General features: G+C 35.0%; 1 protein-coding gene across 5 annotated transcripts in view; it reads right to left on the bottom strand.

Moving 5' to 3' along the window:
• USP34 (ubiquitin specific peptidase 34) overlaps window positions 1–27,212 on the bottom strand; it is a 132,948-nt gene that overhangs the window by 87,763 nt on the left and 17,973 nt on the right. For 4 of the 5 annotated variants that reach the window (XM_031595167.2, XM_031595163.2, XM_031595166.2 and 1 more), the window contains exons 2-8: window positions 26,162–26,249; window positions 23,557–23,974; window positions 18,986–19,036; window positions 18,650–18,799; window positions 15,105–15,172; window positions 9,550–9,742; window positions 3,998–4,059 (exon numbers count right to left, since the gene is read on the bottom strand). In XM_031595167.2, coding sequence (XP_031451027.1) covers window positions 3,998–4,059; window positions 9,550–9,742; window positions 15,105–15,172; window positions 18,650–18,799; window positions 18,986–19,036; window positions 23,557–23,974; window positions 26,162–26,249 — 1,030 coding nt within the window. Of the gene's footprint in view, window positions 1–3,997; window positions 4,060–9,549; window positions 9,743–15,104; window positions 15,173–18,649; window positions 18,800–18,985; window positions 19,037–22,504; window positions 22,638–23,556; window positions 23,975–26,161; window positions 26,250–27,212 lie in introns of those variants that run through there. The other variant, XM_090134488.1, reaches the window with a different exon arrangement.

The following is a 27,212-nucleotide window of genomic DNA, read 5'->3' as shown; positions in this document are numbered from 1 at the left end:
AAGAACTTTTAACTTGTCTAAATATTCCACAAGACTGGAAAAAAGAGCAGAAGTGTCTGTTTCTGATAAAACCTGCTGTTTCTGAACTGCATTTACAGCAGGTGAGTATTTCATTCATTGTTGTAAATAAATCTAAAAGGTAACTACAGTGTATACATCTCCTGGTAGCTGTTAAAGAATGCCTCCCTAAAGAAAGACTGTGTTAAATTCCTAGAAAGATTTTAAGCTAAGGCTTAGGTGCAATACTTGATAACCACAGGAACATTCAAATTCTCATAGCAAATCCCAATCCAATCCCATAGCAAAGTAACCCCCCAGAACAAAATCTTATTTACCCAACCAGTCTATTCCCATCACAATCACCATGCAGCTACAAAAACACACTAGCTCAGTACTGGATAAAATCCATCAGTGTTTCTGGAAAAAATGTAATACAAAAATTCAAAAAAACATAGCAACAGCAAGTAGCTTGTAAAGGATGAACACTAACATTTCTTGACTAAATCACTCAAATACAGCCTATGAAAATAATCACAAACGGGAAGCATTGATCTTGATTATTTAGGATCAGAAATGTGAAAAGCATATAGTAGGCACTTTCCCAACAAACATGTTTTTGTTTTGTTTTTTTTTTTATCAGCATACACCTTCCTATTAGACAGTTCGCAAGCACTGAAAGTATAACACAGTTGAACTACAACGTATGCCACTAGAAAGAAATACTGGAGAGCTGAGTAACTATAGTATTGTTTCTGGAGAAAACCTGAGAAGATCCATATAAACGTGGAAATAGAGGGGGAAGTGGCTTTTAAATCAAGTTGCTATAAACTCAGTTGGTGAGCCAAGGCAAAATACAAGAAAGTACTCAACAAACTAACAAAATAGTAGTAAAGGGAAAAACCAACACAAAACTTGCAGTTTAGTATCTGCTTAAGAGGGAAAGAAGAAACAATCTAGACCCTTATGTTGACAGGTGATGTGAATTTTTAGTGAGGGCAGTCAGGTTCTAAAATGAGGAGGGAAGTCATCTCAGCATCAACCTGAATACCAAAACTCAAATTCTTGGCCTGCCAAGTGAAAATCAGAACAAAATATCTATACTGCCATTTTCACAAACCAACGGTTCCTCATTAAGGAAAAGAAAAATACTTTCTCCTCTTATAGTCCATACAGAAAAAAAACCACATTCCCTCCATTAAGAAAATGACCAGTTTTCAGAAAGTGACATCAGCCAAATAGTTTTAGAAATCACTATTCAAAGCCACGAAGACTCTCCTATTCAACCTCATTATTTTACCTCTGCTAAATTTCATATTCCTCAGTACCTTAGATAGTTCCCTGATACCAAAAATTAGATTCTAACTTAAAAGCCAGGAACAGCAAAATTAAAGCAAAATTGATCATTCTGATGGATGGTATCAATCAGCACAGACCCTCAACCCTGCAGAAGACAAGTCAAGTAAACTAAATGTAAAAAGACATACAAATATCTACAGCTAGAGAAAAGATTTCCCTTAGTTTTCTGCTGCTTTCCAGTAAAAGTTGTGAAATCCAATGTTCTCCATAGGCAAAAAACACTTCAACTTGTCTTACAGAAAAATCTGCAATCCATGCAGATAAAGGTGGGAAGCTACTGTTGTAAAACATTTGCAAAAAGAAATTCTGATACTTCCATACAGGAGGAAGAGCTATAAGTACCTTGTAGCTCTTGAAAGAAAAGAAAAAAAAGATACCTCCCATAAACCCACCTTATCAAGATATAGAAGCAGAAATCGCAAAGGTTGACAGTTCCAAATGCATCTGGAAAAGTCAAAACACGTAAGTGGGATGACCACATATAACGGAAAACATCTTTCTTTGATAAATATGCAGAGGCTACAAAGGTAGAAAATAAATAAGACTTCTCCTCTGACCAAGGAAAAAAAATAGGACTGAAGAGCTTTACTTTTGCTGCTCAATCACTGCCAAATTCCATAAACGCTTTCTGATCCAAAAATTTCTCATGAATTAAGTCTAGCAAGAGAGAAGCTTTGTACTGAAAGAACTGCAAAAGAAAGACATTTTCCCCATCCTTCTGTGTCAAACTTCTGTGATTATTTGGCCTGCAAAATAATAGGGTGATTCCAAAAGACATATGAATACAAGTAGCAACACTTGGTATTGATTTGTACCCAATTTTTCAGGTAAAATATCAGAATGACTGGAATTCAGATTAGAAAAAAAATCACATACTACAAACATGGAAAAAAAGGTATGCTGTTAACAATTCATTCCTTTCAAATGACAGGCTTACAGATGCCCTTGAAAAGAAAGTAATATCCCAAGTGAGAACTTTACAATTTCCTTCAGCTTTAAGATAACTGATCTTTTTCCATAGTATATATGCTCTTCTTCAGGGAAATTTAACACCCTCTTTTTTCCGTTTCAGTGCTCCTCAATTTGTTACTACTTGTTAAACAATTAAATCACAGTGTATTTCACACGATAAACCGAGAAACACCTCCGTTTCAGATTTACAGCATGAAGCAAGGAGGAGAAAGAATGGATAAAACATGTTTGCCTGTCCCAGAGAAACAATACACCATAAATTGGCAGTACACATCCCAGTCAACCAAGCCACCTCATTTGAATCTTAAAATCTTTCTACTGTACAACCTAAAAGCTAGTTATACTCCTGCACTATTTACTTCTACTGATATTGAATGAAAGGCTTTGGAAAAAAAACACACCTCCTAGGGCACAAATAATTTATTAGAATACTGCAAATATTGAGAAATGTACATTTGCTTAGTGAAATTGCATTCAGGTTTCACCAGATTATAGTGAGATATTTACATCACACTTGAAGTTAATTCTTCTGTTTATCTTTTTTTTCCTGATACTATGTGTCAAAATTCACTTTTAAATAAATGGCTATCATGTTCCAATAAATGGACTCATGTTCACCTATTCATTTAACAATGAATGACTTAAACAAAAAGACTGCAAGCAGCTATTTGGTTTGTATTCTCAAGGTATTTTCACATTTTCCTAGAAGCAAAAATATTGTAGATTCTCATTATCTTTTTAGAGTATCAACTTATTAACACAAATTCCACTTAAAATATTCAAGTTGCCATTCACACGATTGCCATTGCAATCTTGACTGCTGCTAGAGCTAAATAAGCAAGTGTTAAAGAAAACCAACTAACTACATAAAAAGCAAGACAACTGCTGCTGTCATACACACTGCTAATACGGAAAAGATACTGGAGGTTGTGTGTATCTAGTGAAACAAGATAAACACATGGATACAACCCCGAAGATATGAGGAAAGTGCATGTTTCAAGTAAAATCCTAAGTTTTAGAGAATTTGTCTAGGAATTCAAAAGAATGCTTATTTCAGCCACCTAAATACATAATTTTGTCTAAATCATATACAGTTCTATGTCAAGTTTAAAGCTGTCCAAACGTAACACATTTCCTTAATTATATGTTCTTAATTAATCCCATACATTAAAATTCACAAAGATTTATAGGATTCATGTTTAAAATTGTTACGCTCACCTGAAAGGGATTTTGAAGAAAAAAAAAACAACAAAAACCTGTTCTAAAAGCACACAAACTGTGGAAAACTAGTAACAAGAATGGGTTCCAGTGACAGCAAAACAAGTTTTAGTTAACTAAGTATTAGAAGCAATGAGATGACAGCAAAAATATTACTTGGATGTGAGTTAGCTAGTTCATATTTATACTTCATAGCTATTACGGGAATTTATTATTTCATAATCTACATTTTCCTAAAGGTTACCTTATCTCCTTCAAAAAAACAGTAAAAAAAAATCCACAAACATTTAGTAATACTTTAGAAATAACCATTTAAAAACATTTATTACCCCCCTGATTAGAATATTTCTCATAAACAGCTCAGATGATCAGATTCCCAATTTTTTAAATTTACAACAATATAGAACTGCAATCATACAGAGCACTTACAGTATGTAATGTTCCTACTTACGTTTCTGTGTCTGAAACTAATGACTCATTATTACAGACATCATTGAAGGTATGAAGTTGATTCTATAGTTAAAAAGGGAAGAAAAAAATAAAATGTTATCTAAATATATTGTAAAGTAGTTCTGTTATATTTATAAATAATATTTGCAACAGAAAACATATTTTTATAGTCCTTTCAGTGATTTTAAATAAATTCCTTTGACAAAAATTTAAGCAACACATATTTTAGCATGCAAGTGGGATTGGTTTTATTTATTTATTTATTCTTTTAAATCAACAATTCTTTTACTAAACCAGTTAAATGGTGTTAGAAAATTGTCTCAACAGAAATCAAATCAAGGCATCTAGTAGTATCTTTGCACATAGCTCTTCATGAGTAATGAAACACACACTCTTAACACAGGCTTTAGGATGAGTTTTTGTATCATTACAGAACTTACTACAACAGTAAAGACTTCAATATTGGTAATATGGCAAAAAAAAAAAGAGTCTACAAAGCCAAAGAGTTAAAATTTCAATATTCATAAAAATAATGGAGGGTTTTTTTTTTCTTTTTTAACAAGATGTCTTGAAGAAATCAACCTGTTAAAAGATCATGTCTCTCATGTTTTGTCTCACAATTATAAAACACCTCAGTAAATATGCCCATGAACCAAAACCTTTTCTGACTGTATACTAATCTTAATTTTGTTCAGGTTGCCAAAATTCATTGTTAATACCCTTGAAAGCCAAGAATTCTGAAAAGCTATATTTGATAGTGGGTTTAATTAGTTAGTTTGTTGTTAAATTGTAATGCCTTACTCTATTTACAGGAAAGCAGTTTTATTTGTTACAAAAGTGTATTAACTCCATGTGTTGAAACTACAAATAACTTAAAACTTATTGTTAGAACTGCCTCATCTTACCATGAAGTTATTTCAACCTTCTCCTATTGTTAATTTAAGGAGATTGGAATAATTTGGTGCAGAATAGCATTGGGGGATTGCATTATTATCATCTATAAAAAGACAAAGCTGTCTCTAGAAGCATGAGCCTGCTACCATCATCTAAAACTTAGTTCAATGTTGCATGAGAAAAGTGAATCATTTAAATACCTGAATGTTATGATAGAGGAGGATGACAGAGTACACTACCTGAATTGGAATTTTAAAATAAAAACTACACACAGATTTCACAAGCGTGATTTTCAGAAACTAGAGACTGTAAATCCCAGGGCTGTCAATTATATAGACTAAACAATTTTTTAATGCACCTTTAAACATCAGAAATTTCTCTAGTATTTAAAAAGGCTTTCCATAAGAAATTCCTCTGGAGAAGTGCTCTCAAAGAAAATAATGAGATAGCTGTAATTAACTATTGTACAACTTGACATTATTGGGTGAAACCATACTGGTTTTCTTCTATGTTTGTAAGCTAAGGACTTTTAATAAAAAATACTAATTTCAAATGAAAAGAAAAAAATTTCCCCCAGCTTCAACCTTCCAGAAACACAGGTGGCTCCATGTCCAATCATTTACACAAACATGATATTTTCAACATTTAAAATTATGTAATAAAGCTTATTTGTTGACTTGTAATTAAAAAAAAAAAAAAAAGGCACTGCAATGGAATTTTTGAAATTCCAATCAAACTTGTCGCTTAACTTCATCAAAAGGCTTATTCTTTTCTTCCTTGAAACAACTCAAGTTCATGTGCTCCATAATTCTGTTGGCAGTTAATCTCCTTCAAACTGTACACAAATATTTATACCTAATCCCAAAAATTTTAAGAGGGAAAAAAAGTGTTTTTTATGAAACAAAATTGAATACAAGTAAAAATCAGTGAGACATGAAAGCTAGATTATGCAACAATTAACAGATAAGTTATTAATAGTAATTTTCAACAAAACACAGGATATGTGCTTTTTTTTCAGTGAAACATGGAAAATACAGGAAAAGAACTTAAGAAACAAGTTGCTATGACTGATTAGAACTGGGTCAAATAAAGTGAAAAGTCAGAGTATCAAAGTATGACTATTACCAATTTTAAATCTATGGTCACATGTTGACTCAAATTTCCCATACAGAATCCTTATCCAAAAGAATTTTGTTGAAAGGTGACATTTTTTATATTTGCAGGTTCATATGATTTCAACAATAAAAACTTAGATTTTTGACATAATAGTGCAATACAAAGTACATATGGGAAAGTGATGCACCACCTTATTCTCACTCACCTGGTAAAATTTTTTTCACTTCATGTTATGTTATCATTAAATGTCAAAGACAAGAACATTTTTCAATTTTTTATGATACATAAAAGACTCCAAGAAACTGAAGACATCTCTGCCCAGACACTCAATCCATCTAATAAAGATATTCTATTCTGGTTACTGAATACAACAGAAGGAAAACAAAGAAAGCTAAGAACAGAAAGTAATCTCCCTAGCTACTTATGTGTCATGATCCAGTCATCAAGGGAAATTAAACTTTCTACACAGGAAACCAATGCAGGAAGAAATAAATGTGCACTGTCTAAGTTCTGTACTGACTTCTTTTTTCCCTGGGAAAATCCTATAATGCTACATTTCTATCTTCACTAAAAACCTGAAAAAAAAAAAAAGAACGCCCAGATAAGTTATGAATATTTATTTCCACATATTTAAGTTAATTTCTAACTAACTAGAAGAATCTGGGAAAAAAAAAAAAAGAAAGAAAGAAAAGACAAAGAATCCTATCTGTGATGCAATAGCAGACAGAGAAGAGGGAACTTAGGAACTGAATTACAGGAAGACGAAACTGAAGCGGGACAAGGTAAAAACTTCTGGTAAATCTTGGTTTTCTGTAGCTATTTCCAACTTGATATTCAACCATTCAAGCTTCCTCTTTGGTAAAATTAACCTGCATGTGTCTTAAACCTTGTTTTGTAAATAAGAACTTAAGTCAGATGACACGACACATTATGTATACACTACTCCTCAAGAGAGGTAAGTCTGTATTTGGTGGTAAGCAAATATAATCCCTGTATGCCATACAGCATGTATTCTGTGAGTCTCAAGAGTTTCCATGGAACTGAAAGGTTTAATTTTAGGACTGGTCATGTTAGACCAAATAGACCAAGATCAAATCCTCAGTTTTAGACAAATAAAAGTTGAAGAATGGAAAGTATTTTTCTTTATTCTAAAGTCTTGAATACAAAATGGAAGGCTGAAATTGTATTGGCTGGGCAGAATAATTCAATGAAATTATTTCAACAAATTCTAGCCACCAAAGTCATGAGTAGAAATAAAAGAAACTTCATAAAAGTAGTCAAGAAAGCATATCAGTAAAAGACAAGATTGTGTGAAAACACTAAGTGGTTTCGTGATATTTTTGCAAACAGATCCTTGTTTGCAGTCAAACTTCCTGTAAATTTTGGCTCAAATTTCACAGATCTGGCAATTAAAACTGCTCCTGGCAAAGCATACTAAACTAAATGAAACAAAGCTCAGAAGTCAAGAAAAGCATTAGATACTTCCAAAGATTCTTCCATGAGATCTTTAAAAATAGAACCAAAGAAGAAAATTCCCCGTGACTTGAATGAAAAAGAAAAATGACTTGTCTCGGAGTTCTAAGTAATTTTATAGAATATTTATATAAAAACGACTCAAGAATTTATTAACAAGTAACATTACAGGGTTGTTTTTTTTCACATGCTGAAACCTATTTGCTTTAGTCAAAAAATACTGCAGAATGTTGCTTTTGGTAATATCTGTTACTAAAAATCTCAGTTTTATAGTAACAACCATTGATTTTAACATGTCAAAGCATAACTGTTTGAAGAGACACAATTTAACATTACCCTAAAAGAACAAAATGCATGAAGAATAAACTCATGCATTCATTTTGCATATGGATATGCATAAAGTAGCTGATGAAATCATCTGCTCAAAACTGAAGTGCTTACAGTAATAAAGACACAATGTTACTCAAACACTGGAAATTTACTTTTAAACCACTGATACTAGAAATTACATTTTCCAAATCACTACAGAATAAAATAAATTTTTTAAAAGTTTGGCAGAGGGAAATTCCTTCTACATCCAAGCAATGGCCATACTTTTAAATATATGTACGAGGTATGTTAAGAAATCTGTTACTCCACAAACATTAATGTACATGGCAATGAAAAATCCAAACAAAAATAGATGCTGTATTGCCAGCCTAAGACTTCACCAACCCTCCAAAGTTTTCGCACTACACAGAACGAACCTGAAAATTCACTTTACACTAATAAGGACAGAAAATCAGAATTCAAGCATCGAGCATACTATAAATAGTATTTATGCAAAGTCATAAATTACCTATGCATATAAACAGTAACAAATACACACTGTCACTATTTCTTCCAAAAGTTAAATTTCTCTGTAGTTTGCTTTAGCATCTCTATTGAGTTAACTGTCTTATGTTTTCCATTATATAAATGCAAAACTAAATGACAATGGATTTGGGTACAAAAAGTGCAGATTCTCTTAAAATAGCATTTAATACTGAATGGATATAATTTACATATTTTTTAAATGTAGGAGGTCATGTGTCAATGCAAATTAATGATTGGTGTTTTTAAACAAAAATACATATATTCTAATGGGAAGTACAGGTCATTTTAAATCGCCAGTCAAAAATGCAACTGTAAATAATTCTATGTATAAATGCAGCAAAAAGTAAAATGAAATCTACATAAACCTGTCTTGTATTTACTGACACTCAGTGACGAACAGAATCATTGAATGATACTGTGTAATCTACTAGAGGAGAGGTTAAATGTGTTCAGGAAAGACTGCAAAACCTAAAAGAGTGTTCAATCATTCTAAAATCGTTTGTCTCTATTCATCATTTTTTGTATTAAGGCAAACATGACAATAAGCCCTATAAATCTTATATTTAAGACTGTCAAACAAACCTGAAAACTGAAAAGACTCAGATTAGTAACATTCACTTTTGTACAGCTGTTCCAGTATGACTTGAATGCATATGTTGGAAACAATGACAAAGGATGCACAATGTACATTGACTGGTGACGTCCATGGGAAAGACAAAAGTGAGGATTTTTGTTTTAAATGTACTAATATTATTTGCTGATCTTCTCAATTCAATTTCCTGTTAATTGATGTGGAAATGCACTCTCTTGAGAAAGACGCTATACAAAACAAACAGGAAAAAGGTACACACGACACAGAGAAGCAGCTAATTACAGTAATCTGTAAACACTGTGAAGGTGAAAATCAAAACACTGTTTTGTGGTAAGCAACAAATAAAGCCATGTCAAGGGATTTAATTTCACACAGCTGACACAAAACATATTTAAAATACAGTTGTGTTTAGCACGGTAAATTGTTCAGGAAATACGTTACAGTCATATCTCTCAGTGAACCATTTACAACCACGACTATAATTTCCTAATATTGCATAGACTAGGATTCTGCTGTTTCCACACGTTAAAAAAAAAAAAACCTAAAAAACAAGTCAGAAATTTGTAAAGCACAAAAAGATATTTTCTTCTAAAAATTATTTATATTTTTTAAAAAGTTCTTACTGTGATTTGACTCAGCCCAGCCAATCTCATTGTTAGAGTTGGAGACATAAAGTATTTAAACGCAAGATCAAGACTTTCTTTATCAAAGCACAAAGCAGTATCCAGTGGCTCTTTAACTGTGCTCCACATTAAATCTGCCATGTTCCGGGCTGCACTCTGTCGTAACTCCTGGTCTGATAGTTTACATAAATACCTAGAATAAATTACAAAAAGAAGAAGAGAAAAAAGAGCATGATTCAAACTAGAACACTCCTGGAACACCATCTGGATTATAGCAAGTATGTATTTCCAACAGCCCTAAGAGTACTAATCCTTAAAATACTATTATCAATAGTCTATCAAAAGTTAACAACAATGAAAAAAACACTACGAAATTCAATAAAATATTATATAAAGTAAATTCATTTCTTATTTTAAACCTCTTCAAATTTATTTTCTGAAGAAACAGATTTATGTAGAATGGCACAAATCCCATGCAGTTCTTTGGAAATGCAGATTTGAAGCCTTCAGTATTTCAACTCCATCCAAACTAGATTTAAATGCACAAAAATATAGTATAAATATGTTTGACAGTCTTAAATCTGAACCCATCCTGGGGAGACTTGACAAATGTAAGAGAATATTATAAAATGCAAAAGAAGTATTAAACCTCCCTTAATTAGATTTGCACACTATTCTTTCGCATTGTTGTTGTGTAAACATTAGTAAATTTAAAAAACAACAAAAAAACCCACAGGCCTTCTTTCTTAGTAAGACTGAGGCCCTTTTTCATAGCTCTTGCATAGAGGCCTTAAAATAAACACACTCCAGTGATACTTAACATTGTTAAACGCAGAGAAGATGCTCTAGTGCAAATGATCAGAGGCTACATTCATAACAGAAATCACGGCTAACTTTAAGAAAGACAAGAAAAGGACCACTGAGAGTCCTTATTATGATATTTCACTTCTTACATGAAACAGTGGAAGTCAGATAATCGCATGCTTCTGAGCTATGATTTCCAAACGAAACTGGCAATGAAAAGGCAGAACTCACTTAAAAGAATTCAGCAGCAAACCAGAGCCAGTAAACTACATCAAATCTACAGACACGTGACAGGAGCTGCACTCTGATGAAATAATTAACTGGTCCATGCTACAAAATGTGATCATTTCAACACTCAGCAACCTTGGACCATTTTTTACCTCCACGTTTTTATATGCAAACTATAATCAGCCCTTGTTCCCAAAGTTCTTCAATCACAATACGCATTGTCATACTCAACTCTTTAGTCAAGAAATTCAAAAGACCAAAGATCTTAAAAGAAATTATACGTAGAATGAAAAAAATTGTATAAGTTTCCTGGTTACAGCTAGGACAGAGTTGTTTTTTTCTTCATATTGTCTGGTTTGATACTATATCTCGGCTTTGGGAGAAAAACACTATTGATAATACATTGATGCTTTAGTTGTTGCTGAGCAGTGCTGTACAGAAAGCAAAGTACATTGCCTTGTACTGTCCTGTCAGTGAAGGGCCTGCGGATGTCCAAGGAGCTGGGAGATCTGGACTGCTGGCCTCAACAGGGCAAAGGGATATTTCATGTCATATGACATCATGAGAAAAAATGATAAAACCGACAGGAGTTGGCTGGGGCAGCAGCTGCTGCTCAGGGACTGGCTGGGCACTGGTCAGCAAGCGGTAATTGTGTTGTGCTTCACATGTTTTGTAAATATACATAATTATCATCACTGTTATTTCTCACTTCCTTTCCCATCTTCTTAAATAGTTCACAAAACGACAATATTTTTAGGGCTCTTTTAGCTCATTTACTGTGTCTAGCCTTAACTTGCATCAAGGGCAGATTGTGCCTGACCAATCTGGTGGCCTTCTGTGATGGAGTGATGGCTTTGGTGGATGGGCGAAGGGTGATGGATGCCATCTTCCTGGACTTTTGCAAAGCCTTTGACATGGCCCCTCACCACATCCTTCTCTCTAAATTGAGGAGGTGTGGATTTGAAGGATGAACTGTTCAATGGATTAGGAATTGGCTGGCTGGTCGCAGCCAAAGGGTTGTGATCAAGGGTTCAGTGTCAGGGTGGAGGCCGGTCACAAATGGTGTCCCACAGGGGTCGGTCTTGGGACCGGTGCTCTTCAACATCTTCATCAGTGACAGACAGTGGCATCGAGTGCACCCTCAGCAAGTTTGCAGATGACACCAAGTTGAGCGGTGCAGTCAATCCACTGGAGGGAAGGAAAGCCATCCAGAGGGACCTGGACAGGCTGGACAAGTGGGCCCATGAAAACCTAATGAGGTTCAACTAGGCCAAGTGCTGTGGCAATCCCAGGTGTTTATACAGAGTGGGGGAAGATCTCCTTGAGAGCAGCCCTGCGGAGAAGGACCTGGGGATCCTGGTGGACGAGAAGCTGGACATGAGCCAGCAGTGTGCACTTGCAGCCCAGAAGGCCAACTGTGTTCTGGGCTGCATGAAAAAAGGGGTGGCCAGCAGGGAGAGAGAGGTGATTGTCCCCCTCTGCTCGGCTCTTGTGAGGCCCCATCTGCAGCACTGCATCCAGGCCTGGGACCCCCAGACAGGATCCCCTGTCCCAGGCAGGACATGGATCTCTTGGAATGAGTCCAGAGGAGGGCCGCTAAGATGATCAGAGGGCTGGAGCACCTCTCTTAGGGAGAAAGGTTGGGGGAACTGGGCTTGTTTAGCTTGGAGAAGAGAAGGCTCCAGGGAGACCTCATTGTGGCCTTCCAGTACTTGAAGGGAGTGTATAAAGAGGAGGGGGGATAAGTGTTTCCATGAGTTGATAGTGATAGGACAAGGGGGAAGGGTCTTAAACCGAGGTTTAGGTTGAATACTGGGAGGAAGCGTGGTGACACGCTGGAACAGGTTGCCCAAGGAGGTTGTGGATGGCCCATCCCTGGAGGCATTCAAGGCCAGGCTGGATGCGGCTCTGGGCAGCCTGGTCTGGTAGTTGGCGACCCTGCACGTAGTAGGGGGTTGAAACTAGATGATCTTTGAGCTCCTTTTCAACCCAGGCCATTCTATGATTCCATGATTCATTTTCAGAGCTACAGAAATATTTAACGGTAAAAGCTATTTTGCTAAGGCCAGAGAGAAAGCTACAAAGTACTTTTAGTACCCAAATTCAGATTTTTCAATCTAACAGGGTTATTGTATTACCTAAGCACAGTATAAACATAAAAATCACAGAATCACAGACCGGTAGAGGTTGGACCATCCGGTCCAACACCTGTTCAAGAAGGGCCATCCAGTGCATGCTGCCAGGACCACATCCAGGTTACTTCTGAACGTATCACATAACGTCTTTATGAGTAAAACTGCATCTACATTAGAAAACTTACAGCCCTACAATGCTCATCATAAATCAAACATGATTGTATTTCTACCACCAAGACTAAAGCTACTCAAATTTAGAATCACAGAATTGCTTGGTCTGGAAGGGACCTTAAAAATTACCTAGTTACAACCCCTATCCACGGGCAGGATTGCCAACCACTTGATCATAAACTTGGAGAATAGGTTAAATCTCTTTCTGAATGTGGAAAGATAGAGTGGCCTAAGCCATTTAATGCTTTTTGCCATTTTAACAAATAATGAAATATTTAGTTAGCACTGGTAATTAACACAAATCTTTCTTTATTCCTTACACTGACTAACTGTAAATTTGCTGCATTGCCTTGCATAATAAGAGTGTCATTGGAGCAAGGTCTAGTCAGCCCAAAATAGACTTTCTAAAAGCAGATGAAAGATTTATCCCATACATAAATAAAAGATGAACCTATGTGCTACTGTGAAATCATTTCTTTCCTTTTTGTATTCTTGGCTTTCTCATTAACATGTGGCAGTTAGTTTCACAACTGTGACTGCAGGAAAACCAGTCCCCTTTCATTTAAGCCTACAACCCAATGACTCTATTAGATTTTCTGTTGTTTTGAAAAACTGAATAATCATTCCCTATTTATTGCCTTTGTGTCATTCGTAACAGCCATTTTTGTGGAAAAAAACAAAAACAAAAAACAACAAACCAACATCCCTAGAATGTGCCTTTTAATGTCCTTTTTTTTTTTTTTTTAAATCTCCTACCTTCTTTATCACCCTTACTATCATCTTGGTAGTACTTGTTACCATGTTCGGGGTTTATGATTTTTATTATCAGTATTCCACATCTGAACATCATGTGGCGCACTGGGAGTTAAAGACTTACTGCTTCAGTTTCATGGATTGTTGATATTCCCAGCTACCTGGTTCTCAGGAGAAAAGAACTACATATCCCAGAAGACTTTCACTGCTCCATTTCTGTTTTCTGTTTAGAGGGAAAGATAAAACTGCTCACAAGTCACTAGACTGGCTCTTCTTTTACCACTTGACTCTTCAACGTGTGCTCCATAGCCACCCTGCCTTCAGCATTCGAGGAGGGCCTTAGATTTCAGATAGTCACTCTCTCTTTCACAAACATTTATTTATTAGCTTCAATTCCATTTATATTATATTGTATTATCTCATATTTCACTATCATATTTAGTAAATTAGTTTTCTTCCTTAGCTTGTTGCTGTTGTTTTTGTTTTTAGGCCCATCTCGGTGGTCTTGGACACTCTAATAAAACTCAAATTCTTAAGAAAAATACTTTTGAGCAGAAGAGTAATTTAAATTTTTTCAGCTCTATTCTTTCTTGTTGTATTGCATAGGAAGCACTGTGGATCAACAATTCTGATCATCAGAGCTTCCACTTCCTCTGAACATACCAGGACTGCGCTTGTGACTTGTACCAAGACTAACAGGCTAGTACTCTTCTGTCTGCTGGTATCATTTTGTAGAAAACATGTTAAAATAGGGTAGCTCTGTAGCCAAACAAATAATTTTCATGCTGCTAAAATAAATTACAATTAAAGCCAGAACATTTTAAAATATGAAACATACTTCTCAGCCTCATTGTTAGGTGTAATTTTTTGTTGCCCATCTTTTTAAATTGTGTTTTTATACCGTTATTGTTAAGACAATCTGCAAGAGCACATTTATTGATATTGAGAAAACCAGCTTTGACCAGAATAAGCACATTTCTGAAAGTACAATTACAGGAAACTCAAAGTCTGGAGAAGTTTCAGGTGAATGCAAGAAAAGTTACTTTTTAGGTTCTCTGTGCCTTAAAAAATTAAGGTCAGAACACTGAAGAATTAGCAGTGACCAGTATATAACAGTATATGAAATTTTAGCAACTACATATTACTCCTCTACTTCCATCACCTCATTGCAAGTTTTTTCTAAAGTTCTAAGAAAATACCACAATAAAAAAAATTGTTTTATGGTTCATCCTGATGTACCAGCATAGGGCTGAATGTCATATAAAAAAATATTATTCTCAAGACTGATCTGATCCACATTGAAATCAGGTAGCTGGAAGGAACTGCCTCAACTTCCTCTTAACATTATTGTCACTCACCTTATTAAAGTAATGCAGAAAAAGCAACAACTTGAATGATTAGAAAGTACATATAAGTAGGCATTCCAACTGCCCCCAAGAACAAATTCTTAAATTAAACATTTACCTGATAACGTAAGTCCTAAAGGGTATAATGTGCTGCATGACAGCAGGGATGTGTAGCCATATTCTGATCTATAATGTAAAAATATAGATAGATAAAAATTTCATTAATGACATTTAATAAGAATGTTAAGAATGAAATATTGCTGGTACATTTGTGCATGCAACCCCCACTCTGAAAACAGCTTTGTTGTTTTTTCCATATGAATCATTTCAACTTGCTAATCTTCTGATTTTCAATGTTAGGTGAATAACATTCCTGTGACTTTAAAAACATTTTTCTCATCTAGTCAAGTAGGAAATAAAAACTTTGTATTAACAGCATAAGATCTCTGGGCAGTACGATTTGTGAATTTTCTGTAGCTTCTCCAGTAGGAATAACTACTGCTCAGCCATGTGTTGGTCTTGTTTTGTATTTTTTTGTTTGTTTTTTTAGAAGTCCACATGAGAAATTCTGTTCCTTAAAAAAGACTCCAAAATCATGTAAAATGTCTCTACTTGTGTTGACTGTTTGCTTCTTAGAGTTTATACACCCTATGAAATAAAACTATGTTTTATAAGCAAGCAGCAAGAAAGAACAGATCTTTTTAATACTGTCTTTGCATTCCTATGTTCACCACAGCCTTTACCACTTTTACACAACTGTATGCAGTAAGAAAATATATGCAGAAAAGAAACCTGAAATAGATTTTAGCACTGCTGTGAGGAAAAGAGGACCAACCAAACTACTTACACAGGCACAGTTAGAAGTTCCATCTGCATTTCAAAAAGGAATGCTGAGCCTGTTAAACCTGTTACAGAAAGACAACTATGTGCCAGGTAAGGGATCTAGCACAGATGCAGTGTTAGCAGCTGTTACTACTATTGACATAATTTAAATAATGCGTGCACACAGCTCTTCCCAATAGGTAATGGTGACAGTCACTCAAAGCTGACATGTCAATTTACATCTCCATGCTTGTTCTCAAAAGAAAATTTAATTGTTGCAAATGATGAAATAAATTCTGGCTAAGAACGAAATTTTCACAAGCATTTTGGTAAATTATATATGCAGAAATTGCTACATTCCTCTTCTGACTATGAGAAAAAAATATTAGGCAAAAGAAAAACTGCATGACCAATTATTTTAAAAGATTGTGGAATCAGCCAAATCACATGTGAGTCAGCTCTGAAAAATAATATTTTCAGACTTACTTTTTACAATGTAACTAATACAAATAGCAATACCAACCTATTTCACAAGTCAAACATGCCAAATCCTTACACTGCAAATAAGATCGCATTTGGAATAAAACTCTGAATCTATTTATGTTGGGTGCAAATGTGCAAATACCGCAAAATATGAAATAAGGAAAGGAGGGTGGAAAAAAAATATTTGACTAAAAAAGCCACAAAATATTTTAAGACAGAACAGTGCTGCTGCAATGTATGGTGCTATGAAAACATTTTGCAGAGCTGCAAGTTGGAGAAAAATAAGACTGCCAACTAGTCAGTTCCCTTGTGGATGCCTCCGTCCCTAGAGGTGTTCCAGGCCAGGTTGGATGGGGCCCTGGGCAGCTTGGTCTAGTATTTAATGGGGAGGTTGGTGGCCCTGCCTGTGGCAGGGGGGTTGGAGATTCATGATCCTTGAGGTCCCTTCCAACCCTGGCAATTCTGTGACTCTGTAATATTGCATTATATTATATTTGTTGGCTTCATTACAGACGTAAGGTAGTCTGATTAAGACTTTTAGTGAAAGCAAATTTACTGTATAGAACATTGCAAGAAAACATCTTTTCAGTATTTTTTTTCTGTCCTTTTGTATAGGAAACACAAGTAACCATCACCAAGCAGTTGTTCAGTTGTCCTGAACAACTTACTAACTTGTCCTGGTGGTCTTCTCTTGTATGCATCTTTACGGCACACCTGAAGAAGAAACAGTGCAAATCCTTTCCACAATATGATGCAGCTTTATCTACTAGAAGCTTACTGGTATAGGTTATTAGTAGATTCATTTGTTTTCAGTTTACTATTTCCAACTTAATTTGTTATACTTCCTGAAGCTTACTAGAACTATCTTTTTAATGAAAAACAATTGGTCCATCTACACTAAAATCCTACTTAAAAATATTTTTTGAAACATTTAAGGTAGTAAACAACTCATTCTTCTCACAGACTTTAACTCCAGCATTACTATTTCTAGGAATCTTCTAAATGATGGCTACTGAAACACAATTCTTGAGAGTTTATATTACTGTGAAAATGTATTTAACAATAACTATACACTATGGTTCCCGCTTTATATATTGGTACCATGTAACACTTAGTCTGCTCTCAAGTTTGTACCAGAACCTATTTCACTAAAAACATGAAAATCAGGTACAACAGTTCAACTTGCTATTTTTTCTCTCTGCTCATTTTAACATAATGGGGTTAAGAGCAACTCAGCTGCTACACTGGAGCAAGACACATCAGCAGGTTGCTCTGACAACTGCTAGAGATGAAGAGCTTATCAGACTCTACAGAGAGAGTCAGAAGAGAACGCAGCAGTGTAACAGACAGAGGTCCTGCAGCACTCCTCCTGCGTACCATTACATGAACTGATTGCATCATGCTTTACCGATCTGTTTTCTGACCTACAAGTCAAGAATCATAACACTAAAAGGATATGGAGTAGGAGATACAGATCACAAACACTGGCTTTATTTCAGTAACTGGTACTCTCAATGCAAACGTATTTCAGTACTTATTTGGAACATAGTCCTGGATATTCGGTAACAGCAAGGAAAAGATGTGTGGAAACAAGGATCTGATTTTCAACATTTAACATTGTTGCAATCAACATACAAATTATGCTAACCTCACTTCTCAGAAGGCACAGCAAACTATTGGTTTCCCTTATATCCTTATGCAGCATCCACAAGACAGGTCACAACTTAAAATTCATGTTACACTAACTTCACTAATCCTTTTTCAGAAAGAAGTTTTCTTTTCTATTACCAATCTCCTTCAGATTTCCACTAACGTTAATTCATAATTCTTGGAGTAAAACACTGCTATTATTCCAGAATGAACAAACAATGAAGGGTGCTTACTCTCAAACTAAGTAATAATAAAACATGGCTCCCTCTACACTTCAAATGTTCATGAAAGATAAAACCACAGAAAATTGAGAGGAAAATAAATCCACAGGCTTCCCTTTTGTGCCAAACAGGAAATATATAAAAAGTTAATATAGCCTAAAAGCAGCTTACAGTATTTTCATGACACAACTTCAGGGACAAAAACAACATCCAAAAATGTTCATACAGGTAACTTCTGAGGCTCTTACAAGACTGATGTCTAGGACTGATGAAATGATCTAAATCTGCCACATTAGTTATGTGCCTCCAGGGGATATATAAAGGATTCCATTTTCAATAGTGAAAAGCTGCCTCAGTGAACCAGGAATGTATTCCCAACAAGGAAAATTTTAGTGTTTTTCTTCCTTCCCTGCTTCTATGGAATTTTTCCAGACTTCAGAACTGTTTACTTTGTATTCTACCTAAAATTAACAAGACAAATACTTACATTAGACACCACTGTGATAAATGCATGTGCTATAAGAAATGGCAGTGTCTCAGGAGTTCCATATTCAAAACAATCCTTCATGAGGGAAAGGCCATTTTTTCCACAAAACAGACAAACATAACGAAGCAAGTGCAGTGGTACTTCTACATCCTAAAGAAATTAAAATATTTATTTAAAAAAGCAGAAGAATTTGAACAATCAATACTAAAGTCACTCAGTTACACAGGAAAATTGAAATAAAATACATTATCATAACAGCAATCTACACAGAGGAGAGAACATAGCTATTGCAAGGTTCTGGAAAATGTGCACCTATTCAAAAAACGGACAACTTACATTCATGTCACAGAACGCTCCTAGTATATTGCTTTCTTGAGCAGAAATATCCTGTTTAAAAAGAGAAAAAATACATCTCATCAACATAAGCAATAATAACATACATTTAGAATAAAACACAAGTGACCATTAACAGATGTTACCGTCAATCAGAAAAACAAAAAACCTAATTAGGGGAAGCCAGAAGCTTAGTCTTTCCTCTTTCACACTGGAAAACATTCATGAATTTACTTTTGTTAAAATGGAAGTACACAAACATAAACATTATGGGTAACAGATCAGCAGTGGCTCTCTCAATGGCTGGGATCAAAAGATAATTCTTCAACCCTCCCCTCCCTTTTCACTGCCTCAAGATCACCAATTTTTCAACGGAAATGCTACAGAGGAGAGTCTAGCACTCTGGTTGCACACTTGTATGAGAATTACAGGACAGAATTAATCTCAGAGCTTCTGAATGCATTTTTACATAAAAATGAGATATACAACCAAACACATTAAGTTAGATAAAATACAGAATAGTCTACAATCCTACATTTAATAACCTAAGGGGTAAACTACCAAATTATTTGCTCCCATCAGAATGCTATAAATCCTCAACTTCAATTTTACTTTTAACAAAATCTCTCTTACAAAATAAGGACCTAAACACTCTCTACAGGTTAAAGAGGTGGGAAGAAACCTATAGCCTTATCAATCTGTAAGCTACCTGTTGTAAGGACAAAAATATTTCCCAGAAGTACTAAACTGAAAAGAATTCAGAAAGATGGCTTTTCTTTACTTGTTCGTAACACCCACTTGCTGGACAGTATAAAGCTAGAATTTCCCTTATTAGGATTGCTACATATGTTGCCTATATCTTGCACATGGCTAAGGGCAAAAGGGCAGCCAAACTACAGTAAAATTTGACTGTAATACCACGATATTGCCATGGAGTTACACTACACATTCTTCCCCTTCCTATCCTTCTGTACCAAACATCCAGTTCTGATATTTGCAACCAAAATGCAAGTTTAAGATAAAGCTGTTTTTAAATTAAGTTTGCTGAGTATATTTCAAATACCTCTGCAGAAGTAAGCTTCTTTAACTAAGCCACAGGATGCTGGAGGCAAGTGATTTCAGGTGGATGAAGTGTGATACAAACATTTTGAATTAGAAGCATATTGAACATATTAAAGCATTGATTTTCCTTCTGATTATGATACTCTTCTAACTATTTTTAGAACAGCTCTGAAGGCAGTAAGTAGTATACAAGAAAAAGCATTCAGTACACAGATTGTGACAAACTCAGAAATAATGAGAAATTTCATTAGTTTTCTTGAACAAAATAAAGAACTGTCAAGTGACCTACATTACTTAGAATCTAGAAGTCAGAAATTTATGTTTGTTGCCCGACTCCTGCAAAGATTATTGAAAGTGTCATTGTTGGGAAACTGAGTCTGGAAACATGATTTCTGTATTTGCAGACATGAAACAGAACAGATAAATCCTTTAGATCAACTTTATAAGGAAACAGTAGAAAAATTCTCATGGGAATCTAACATGGCATTAACAAACATCACAACTTCAGAAGAAATACATTAGCTGAAGTCTGTCCACCTTGGGTGGAGAATACTTGATTAGGGTTAGCTTTCAAGAAAAGATTTACCTGAAAAGACAAAGCAGAGATAGCCATATTCCAAAGCATTAGGCAACTATGGACACCCAAATAACTGTTCTTTTTTAACTTTTTCATCTTCTGTCAGGAACTGCTTAGCATTTGTCTCACTCCCTTAAGATTCATTATTCATTCACGTCTGGAGGAATTTTTAGACAGTGAAAGTTCAGGAGTGCACTTCATGCTCTGTGCTTCTTTTATCTACAGGATTTTAAGTGTCTCCATTTTTAAAACTTTTTTCCCCCTCTGAATTGTTCATATATAAATCTGCTGCATCAAGTATAAATTGAGGAAGAGAGTATATTATTTCCAACTAACCTGTATGCATGATCTCTATAAGGGTATTGAATTGCTCAAACCCCCAAAAAGTGTATTTATAAAAGTAGAGAGAAGTTAATGATTAAAAATACACATAAAGATCTTTCTGCACACCAAAAATACTGGTAGATTTCAACAGAACTAAACAGTCTGCTTCCAGATTTTATCTTCACAGAAGTTCTGTTCTTCAGTCTACATGACCTGAGATTAACTGTCCTTTAACATACCACAATCAGTCGCACTCTTCTAGAAAATCAAACTTATCAGAAATGTAATGAGAAGTGTCTTTCTACTAAGTGTAAGAAAAGTTGAAGCATACATTCTGTCTGCACTGACCCACGTTCTTTTTTTATGGGTCAAGAGTATGTATTTATCAATTCTTACGTAACATAAGTCTGATTTACTTCCACATAATGTAGTGTCACTGTCTCCATGTCCAGCACACTTCCAAGTTTCTTCCCCCTGCACAGCCATGTTAACTTTGCTGTCAGAAATGAACTGCTCATGGAGTTTCTGCTGTTAATATGCAGCCATTTTGGCTACCAACTTTATCTTCATTTTATGATACTTTTGAAGTGAGAAATGAGTAAAAGACAAAAATTAATCATTTACCCATATTATTTAAGGACAGAGTCTATAGGATCAACTCTATGGACTGATGCCCTTTTCCAAATTTTATTCTTCTTTTTTATCCAACTCAGACTATTTAAAACAGGGAAAACCTGCTACTTTCATATCAAAGTTTTTCTCCTCTGTTAGATGGTCAAGTTTAAAAACTGCTTTGGAATCTAAACTAATCTTCTTACATAGTAAGATTAGACTTCGAGAACTCTTCTGTCATTAAACAAAAAAGATTCTGGATGTGTACACAGAGTGAAGACTAATAGTAAATATTTTTGTCCAATCATTAACAGAAGATGATAACATGTAAAAGCATTACATTGGAAATTTTTAAATGACAGCCTTGCTAGTCATTTCCAGGCAAAGTGAAACCTTACTGGACTTGATGACTCAAACTGCGCAAGTTAAACCCAAATATCTGAAACAAGAAATTTCTAAAGTGGAGACTGGAGTCTGTTTTCCATCAGAAATTTTCCCTCTTGCAAGAACAAAGGAAATGCTTAGAAGCTACACTGACTCTTCCCACCAATACCTGGCAGAACTAGTCTGTCCAGGAATGTATTTAGCTTACAAGAATAAACAGTGCACTCAAAACATATACGTTTTTTTTGTTATGAGTTCTTGAAGACAGAGTCCAAGCCTGTTTTAAAACAAAAAATACTTTCATTATCCAGAATTAATAATTTGTTTCTCAATTCAATTAAGAAGTGTTCTATACTGAAATCTGAAGTTAAACTCTAAACTTCAAGAAGTACCAGAAAGTTTTGATATTAAAATAGCTATCACTACTACTGTACAAAATAGTACCCTTGAGTTTAACTATAGAAATACCTGTTTGTGAGAAAAACAATTAATGCTGAAACCTTTAAAAGAAAACATTCCAATAAAGAGGAAAGAACGTATTTAAGTATGGCAGGCTAACAAACCTTCATTTGTGCATTTGTGGGTACACAAAAGTTCAGCAGAAAAGGAAGAAGCACTTTTTCCTCACTCGCCTGCATCTCCATTAATGTGTTTCTTAGTCTCTGCTTCCTTTCAAACTATATGCTTTTAGCAAAGCTAATGAATAAAAACATTCAATAATTCAAATGATCTACACAACACATATACTGGTTATATTTTGTGATCATACTAACTTACATAAACAAAAACGATGGATGATGTCTTCTCAGTTTGAACTCAAGTTTAAAATGCAAGCTTAACTACTCAGAGCTCTAGAGCTCCAAAAGTATGAATAAAAAAATTAAAAGACTAGCTTAACTGTAGTTTAATTCCCCACTTTGACTCTTTCAGAAGTTTATTGAATAGAAGCTTTGTTTATATAACTAAATATATATTAACTAAACCTTTCCACGTTCCAAGGAAATGCTAACAGGTTAATACCTGCTCTGGAACATTTCCAAGAGTTTGAAAGTGTTTTATGTTTGTTGTTGCTGTTTGCATTCAGAGTAAAATACAGAAAAAGTTAGCAGTAGAGGCTTATTAAATACCTCAAAGAAAAATCACACCTACAGAACAAAACTACTAGTACAAAGCTTTGCTATTCCAGTCAACTAAACAATTATTCTAATAAGAAAGTCTGGGCTTGCACAAAGTTAATTTACGACAGTCTGCTTTTAGAACCGTAGATTATAATGAAAACTATTAGTAAGTTACCTGCTGGAAAAAAGACTTCACAACAGTTCCCTTTTTGCCTTTCTGTTATTTAAACAGCACAATAATTCAGTGTACAGTTCCATATAACATATATTATTATATTCCATATAACTTACCAATATATTACCTATAAAAATCAAGCACATTTTAAAGAAAGTGCAAAAGTATGTCATTTAAAATTTTTTTCTTGTAAGTCTTACTGAAGTAAACACGAGAGGTGAATTTGCTCATCCTGTGCAAAAGTAGCTATTGACACACAGACTGGTAAGAACACACAATCTATCACAAGATAATTAAATACACATATCAAGATAAAATATACCTCTATTGTAGGATGTGTATTATGCTTATAAGCAGTGTACAAAGGAAACTGAATCTGAAAGATTTTTGCCACACAGAGCAACAACTTCTCCTTCTCATCAGTGCTCCAGCTAAAAGCATCAATGCTCTCTGTAGATGACTCCTCAGTCAGGATACAAGTTCTTGCAGAATCAATTTTTTTCTCTATAGATCTTTGCCGTTCTCTATCTTCTTCCTCATGAGAGTCTCTTTCTACATTCAGGGGTTCATCAGCACAATTACTATGATCTTGCCATGTTGAATCTATATTAATAGTGCAATGTTTACAGAGCTGGTCCCGCAGAGCTTGAACTTCAGCAATCACTAAGTTAATAAGCGCACATACTACTTGGTTAAAGATCTCCAAATGTTTATATTCCTTGAAACAGCACAGACATTGCCTGTAAGAAGAGAGAAAAAAAATAAAATCTCCCGAAGTAGCTGAAATCTCATTAAGACTGGACTCTATCAAAATTGAGTTAAAAATGGCAAAAAAGAAAAAGGACAAATTGGAATACTCAGATGACTGACAAATAGGAGTCTTTACATTAAGGCTATTTTAACAAGAAAATATTTGACCGACCCATAAAGGCAATATTATAGTCAGAAAGATTAGTGTGGTGTAAAAGCAATACAGGAATGGAACTCAACTCTTTGAAAGGGGAAATAACAGCAGGACAAGGGAAATGGTTTTAAGTTGAGGGAGGAAAGATTTAGGTTGGATGTCAGGGGGAAGTTACTTTACTATGACAGTGGTGAGGTGCTGGAGCAGGCTGCCCAGAGAGGCTGTGGATGGCCCGATCCCTGGAGGTGTTCAAGGCCAGATTGGATGGGGCCCTGGGCAGCCTGGTCTGGTATTAAATAGGGAGGTTGGTGGCCCTGCATGTAGCAGGGAGTTGGAGATTCGTGATCCTTGAGGTCCCTTCCAACACTGGCCATTCTGTGATTCTGTGAACAGCAAAAGGGACAAACAGGAAAGGAATGCTCACCCATCCCTGAGGACTGAGGCTCGCAGGGAAAAAATTCCACAAGGGAGGGAACTCCAACCAGAGATCCTTCCCCATTGGCTATCAGCCCTTAAATGGGGCCTTCTGGTCACACAGCTGAATTGCCTTCACCTGTGTCCCAGGGCTGACCCAAGTCCTTTCCCCATATTATTAATCAGTGGTTCAGACTGTGACTCAACAGTTCCCATACAGGCAATAAAATCCAAATGAAGCCAGTGCTACCCAGCAGCAAGTTGGAATCACAAAGCTTTCCTTAAATCCTGTAAACACACCACTATTTTCAAATGAAACATATACACACGCATATATATACACACACACATATATATATACACACATATTTATAAGGTATCTTACAGGTAAGCTCACTGAACTACTAAAGAAGCAATGTTCTTGAGAATGTTCCCAAATCCATTCCTCACCTAGTTTTCCCTATCAGTACTGCTGCACTAAACCACAAGACATGCATGTTAGCTGAGCAAAAACTGTTTTTTAATCAGTAGGATCACAAAACGATTTTTAATTGAGTATTTAAGTTCACTTCCTTTATCTGCATTTGGGTAGATAAAAACCCCATGCACATTAGTACCCTTTAACCATATGGGAAAAAGCAGTATCTTCATTTCTTCCCTTACTTAGTAGACTCAGAGAGTACTTCTCTGAATACCTACTGACATACCGTAAGCTGAAAAGAACAATGGGAAAACTACACATCGTTGTTCTAACAATATAACAGGAAAAACAATCCACTTATCAATCTGTATTACAATTGTAGGTTTGGGCTAAGATAGCTAGATATACCAAAGACATTCAAAGTGCATAAACATCCAAGATATATAAACTCAGAACTTAGTCTGGGAACATTTGTTTCTTTCATAGAAAAGAAAAGAGGATTGTAATCCTGGAGAAAGTAGAAAAAAATGTAATCAATAAGTAAAGGAGCTTCAGTGAAGATAAAAATTCAAAGTTATTTGCTTGTAACAGTCTTTGAGATGGATTCATTTCTCTCTCTCTCACTCAAACTCTAAGAAATGATGCAACTCTTATAAAACGCAGTCATCTTCCAGTAGAGACCTCTCTCCTGCTGTATAAAGCACAACAGACTTCAGGTCATAACCAGAGCTCTCAGCTATCTAAAATAATACAAAAAATTACATATTCCATTTCTGAAAAACAAGCAGGTAGAAGACAGGGGAAGAAAACATCAAGAAGAGATTACTCAACTATGATGGGTAGAGAGTGGTGCCTCTCTTTGAGGAAATACAAAGATGGCCTTGAGCTACAGCACCTGAAAATACTTCTGAACGCAGTTGCATGGTTTTTGTTTCAGTGAATTAAATATAGTTATTCAGTACAGAATACTCAGTATTCCCTACTGCCAGCACAGGTAAGTGATGGATGCACCTAAAATTTCTGATGCAAAGAAAAAGCTTTTTAGTATCATGTAAGTGGAGCATCTTCACCTATTTAAAAACATATTCTCATAATTCACAATTAAATGAGCACTTTAATTCACTGCATAGTATGTACTTTATGAGATGCATTATCATCAACACAATCTCATTAAAAAGAAAAAAATACCTTTGTGTCCAGGAATTGATATAAGCAAATATCTTGAGCACATGTTCCTTTCTGAGCTGCAATCCATCAGCACCTTCAACATCAGATACTGAAGGAAAACAAGAACATATTAGTGGCAAAAAACCTCATGTAATTGCTATACTTTAATTACAGATTATCTTTACTATTTGAGTAGAATCCAAAGCACAGCTTGAAAAATTCTAAAAAATACTTTGTAATAATAAACATCAATCAAGTTACAGTAACTTTATATCAAAGGTCTTTCAAGATGAAAATGCGTAACATCCAAATAAATTAACTTTTCATATTAGAAAATAATCAAACCAAATCCATCTACTTTTTTCTTTCAGTAAACAGACATAAGGTTTAAATGCTTTAAAACAGAAATTGCATAGTAATAGTGGAAACTGCTGTTAAAGTTAGTCACTCAGAACAGCCTTTTCTTCTGCTCCAATATCCCACATGCAAATTGATTAATGGCAATCTCTCCAAACGCAGAAAATGAATCTTAAAAATCACAAAAGATGTCCCTACTTATTAGTATTCCTAATTCCACACAGTTGTACTGTAGAAACAAAGATTTCCTGCTCCCTAAACACACGCTTTTGATTAAAAATCCCACTGCTTAGCTGCAAGGGGCAGGCAAGTGTTTCAGAACAGGATGCTTGTAAAAATATTTTAGAAGAATCAAAAATAGCTAAAATTAAAAGACAGCTCAACATGAAGTACACATCATAAACTCCACTGGGAACTACTGACGGATCCAAATACACATCTTCAACAACTTCACTCATTAGCCAGTTTTCTGTTTTTGTTTTTTCTTTTTTTCCCCACCAGATTTTAAAAACATGCATTTTGAGATGAGTTTGAGACCTTAACTTCCTTCTCCTAGTCAGACAAAGGTTGGAAAAAACAGATTATTGAGCTAAGAATATATGTGCAAACTACATGAAAGTTACTTCAGACTAGTTGATGATTATTGCTAGGAAATATTTGCATTTATTAGAGCCAGACACCAGAATAGTTATGAATCAAATTCAAAAGCAAAAAA

This window comes from Phasianus colchicus, chromosome 2, assembly GCF_987193195.1.
Source record: "Phasianus colchicus chromosome 2, bPhaCol1.hap1.1, whole genome shotgun sequence".
NCBI lineage: Eukaryota > Metazoa > Chordata > Aves > Galliformes > Phasianidae > Phasianus > Phasianus colchicus.
The sequence above is the reverse complement of the archived record's forward strand: the minus strand, read 5'-3'. Positions and strand labels throughout refer to the sequence as shown.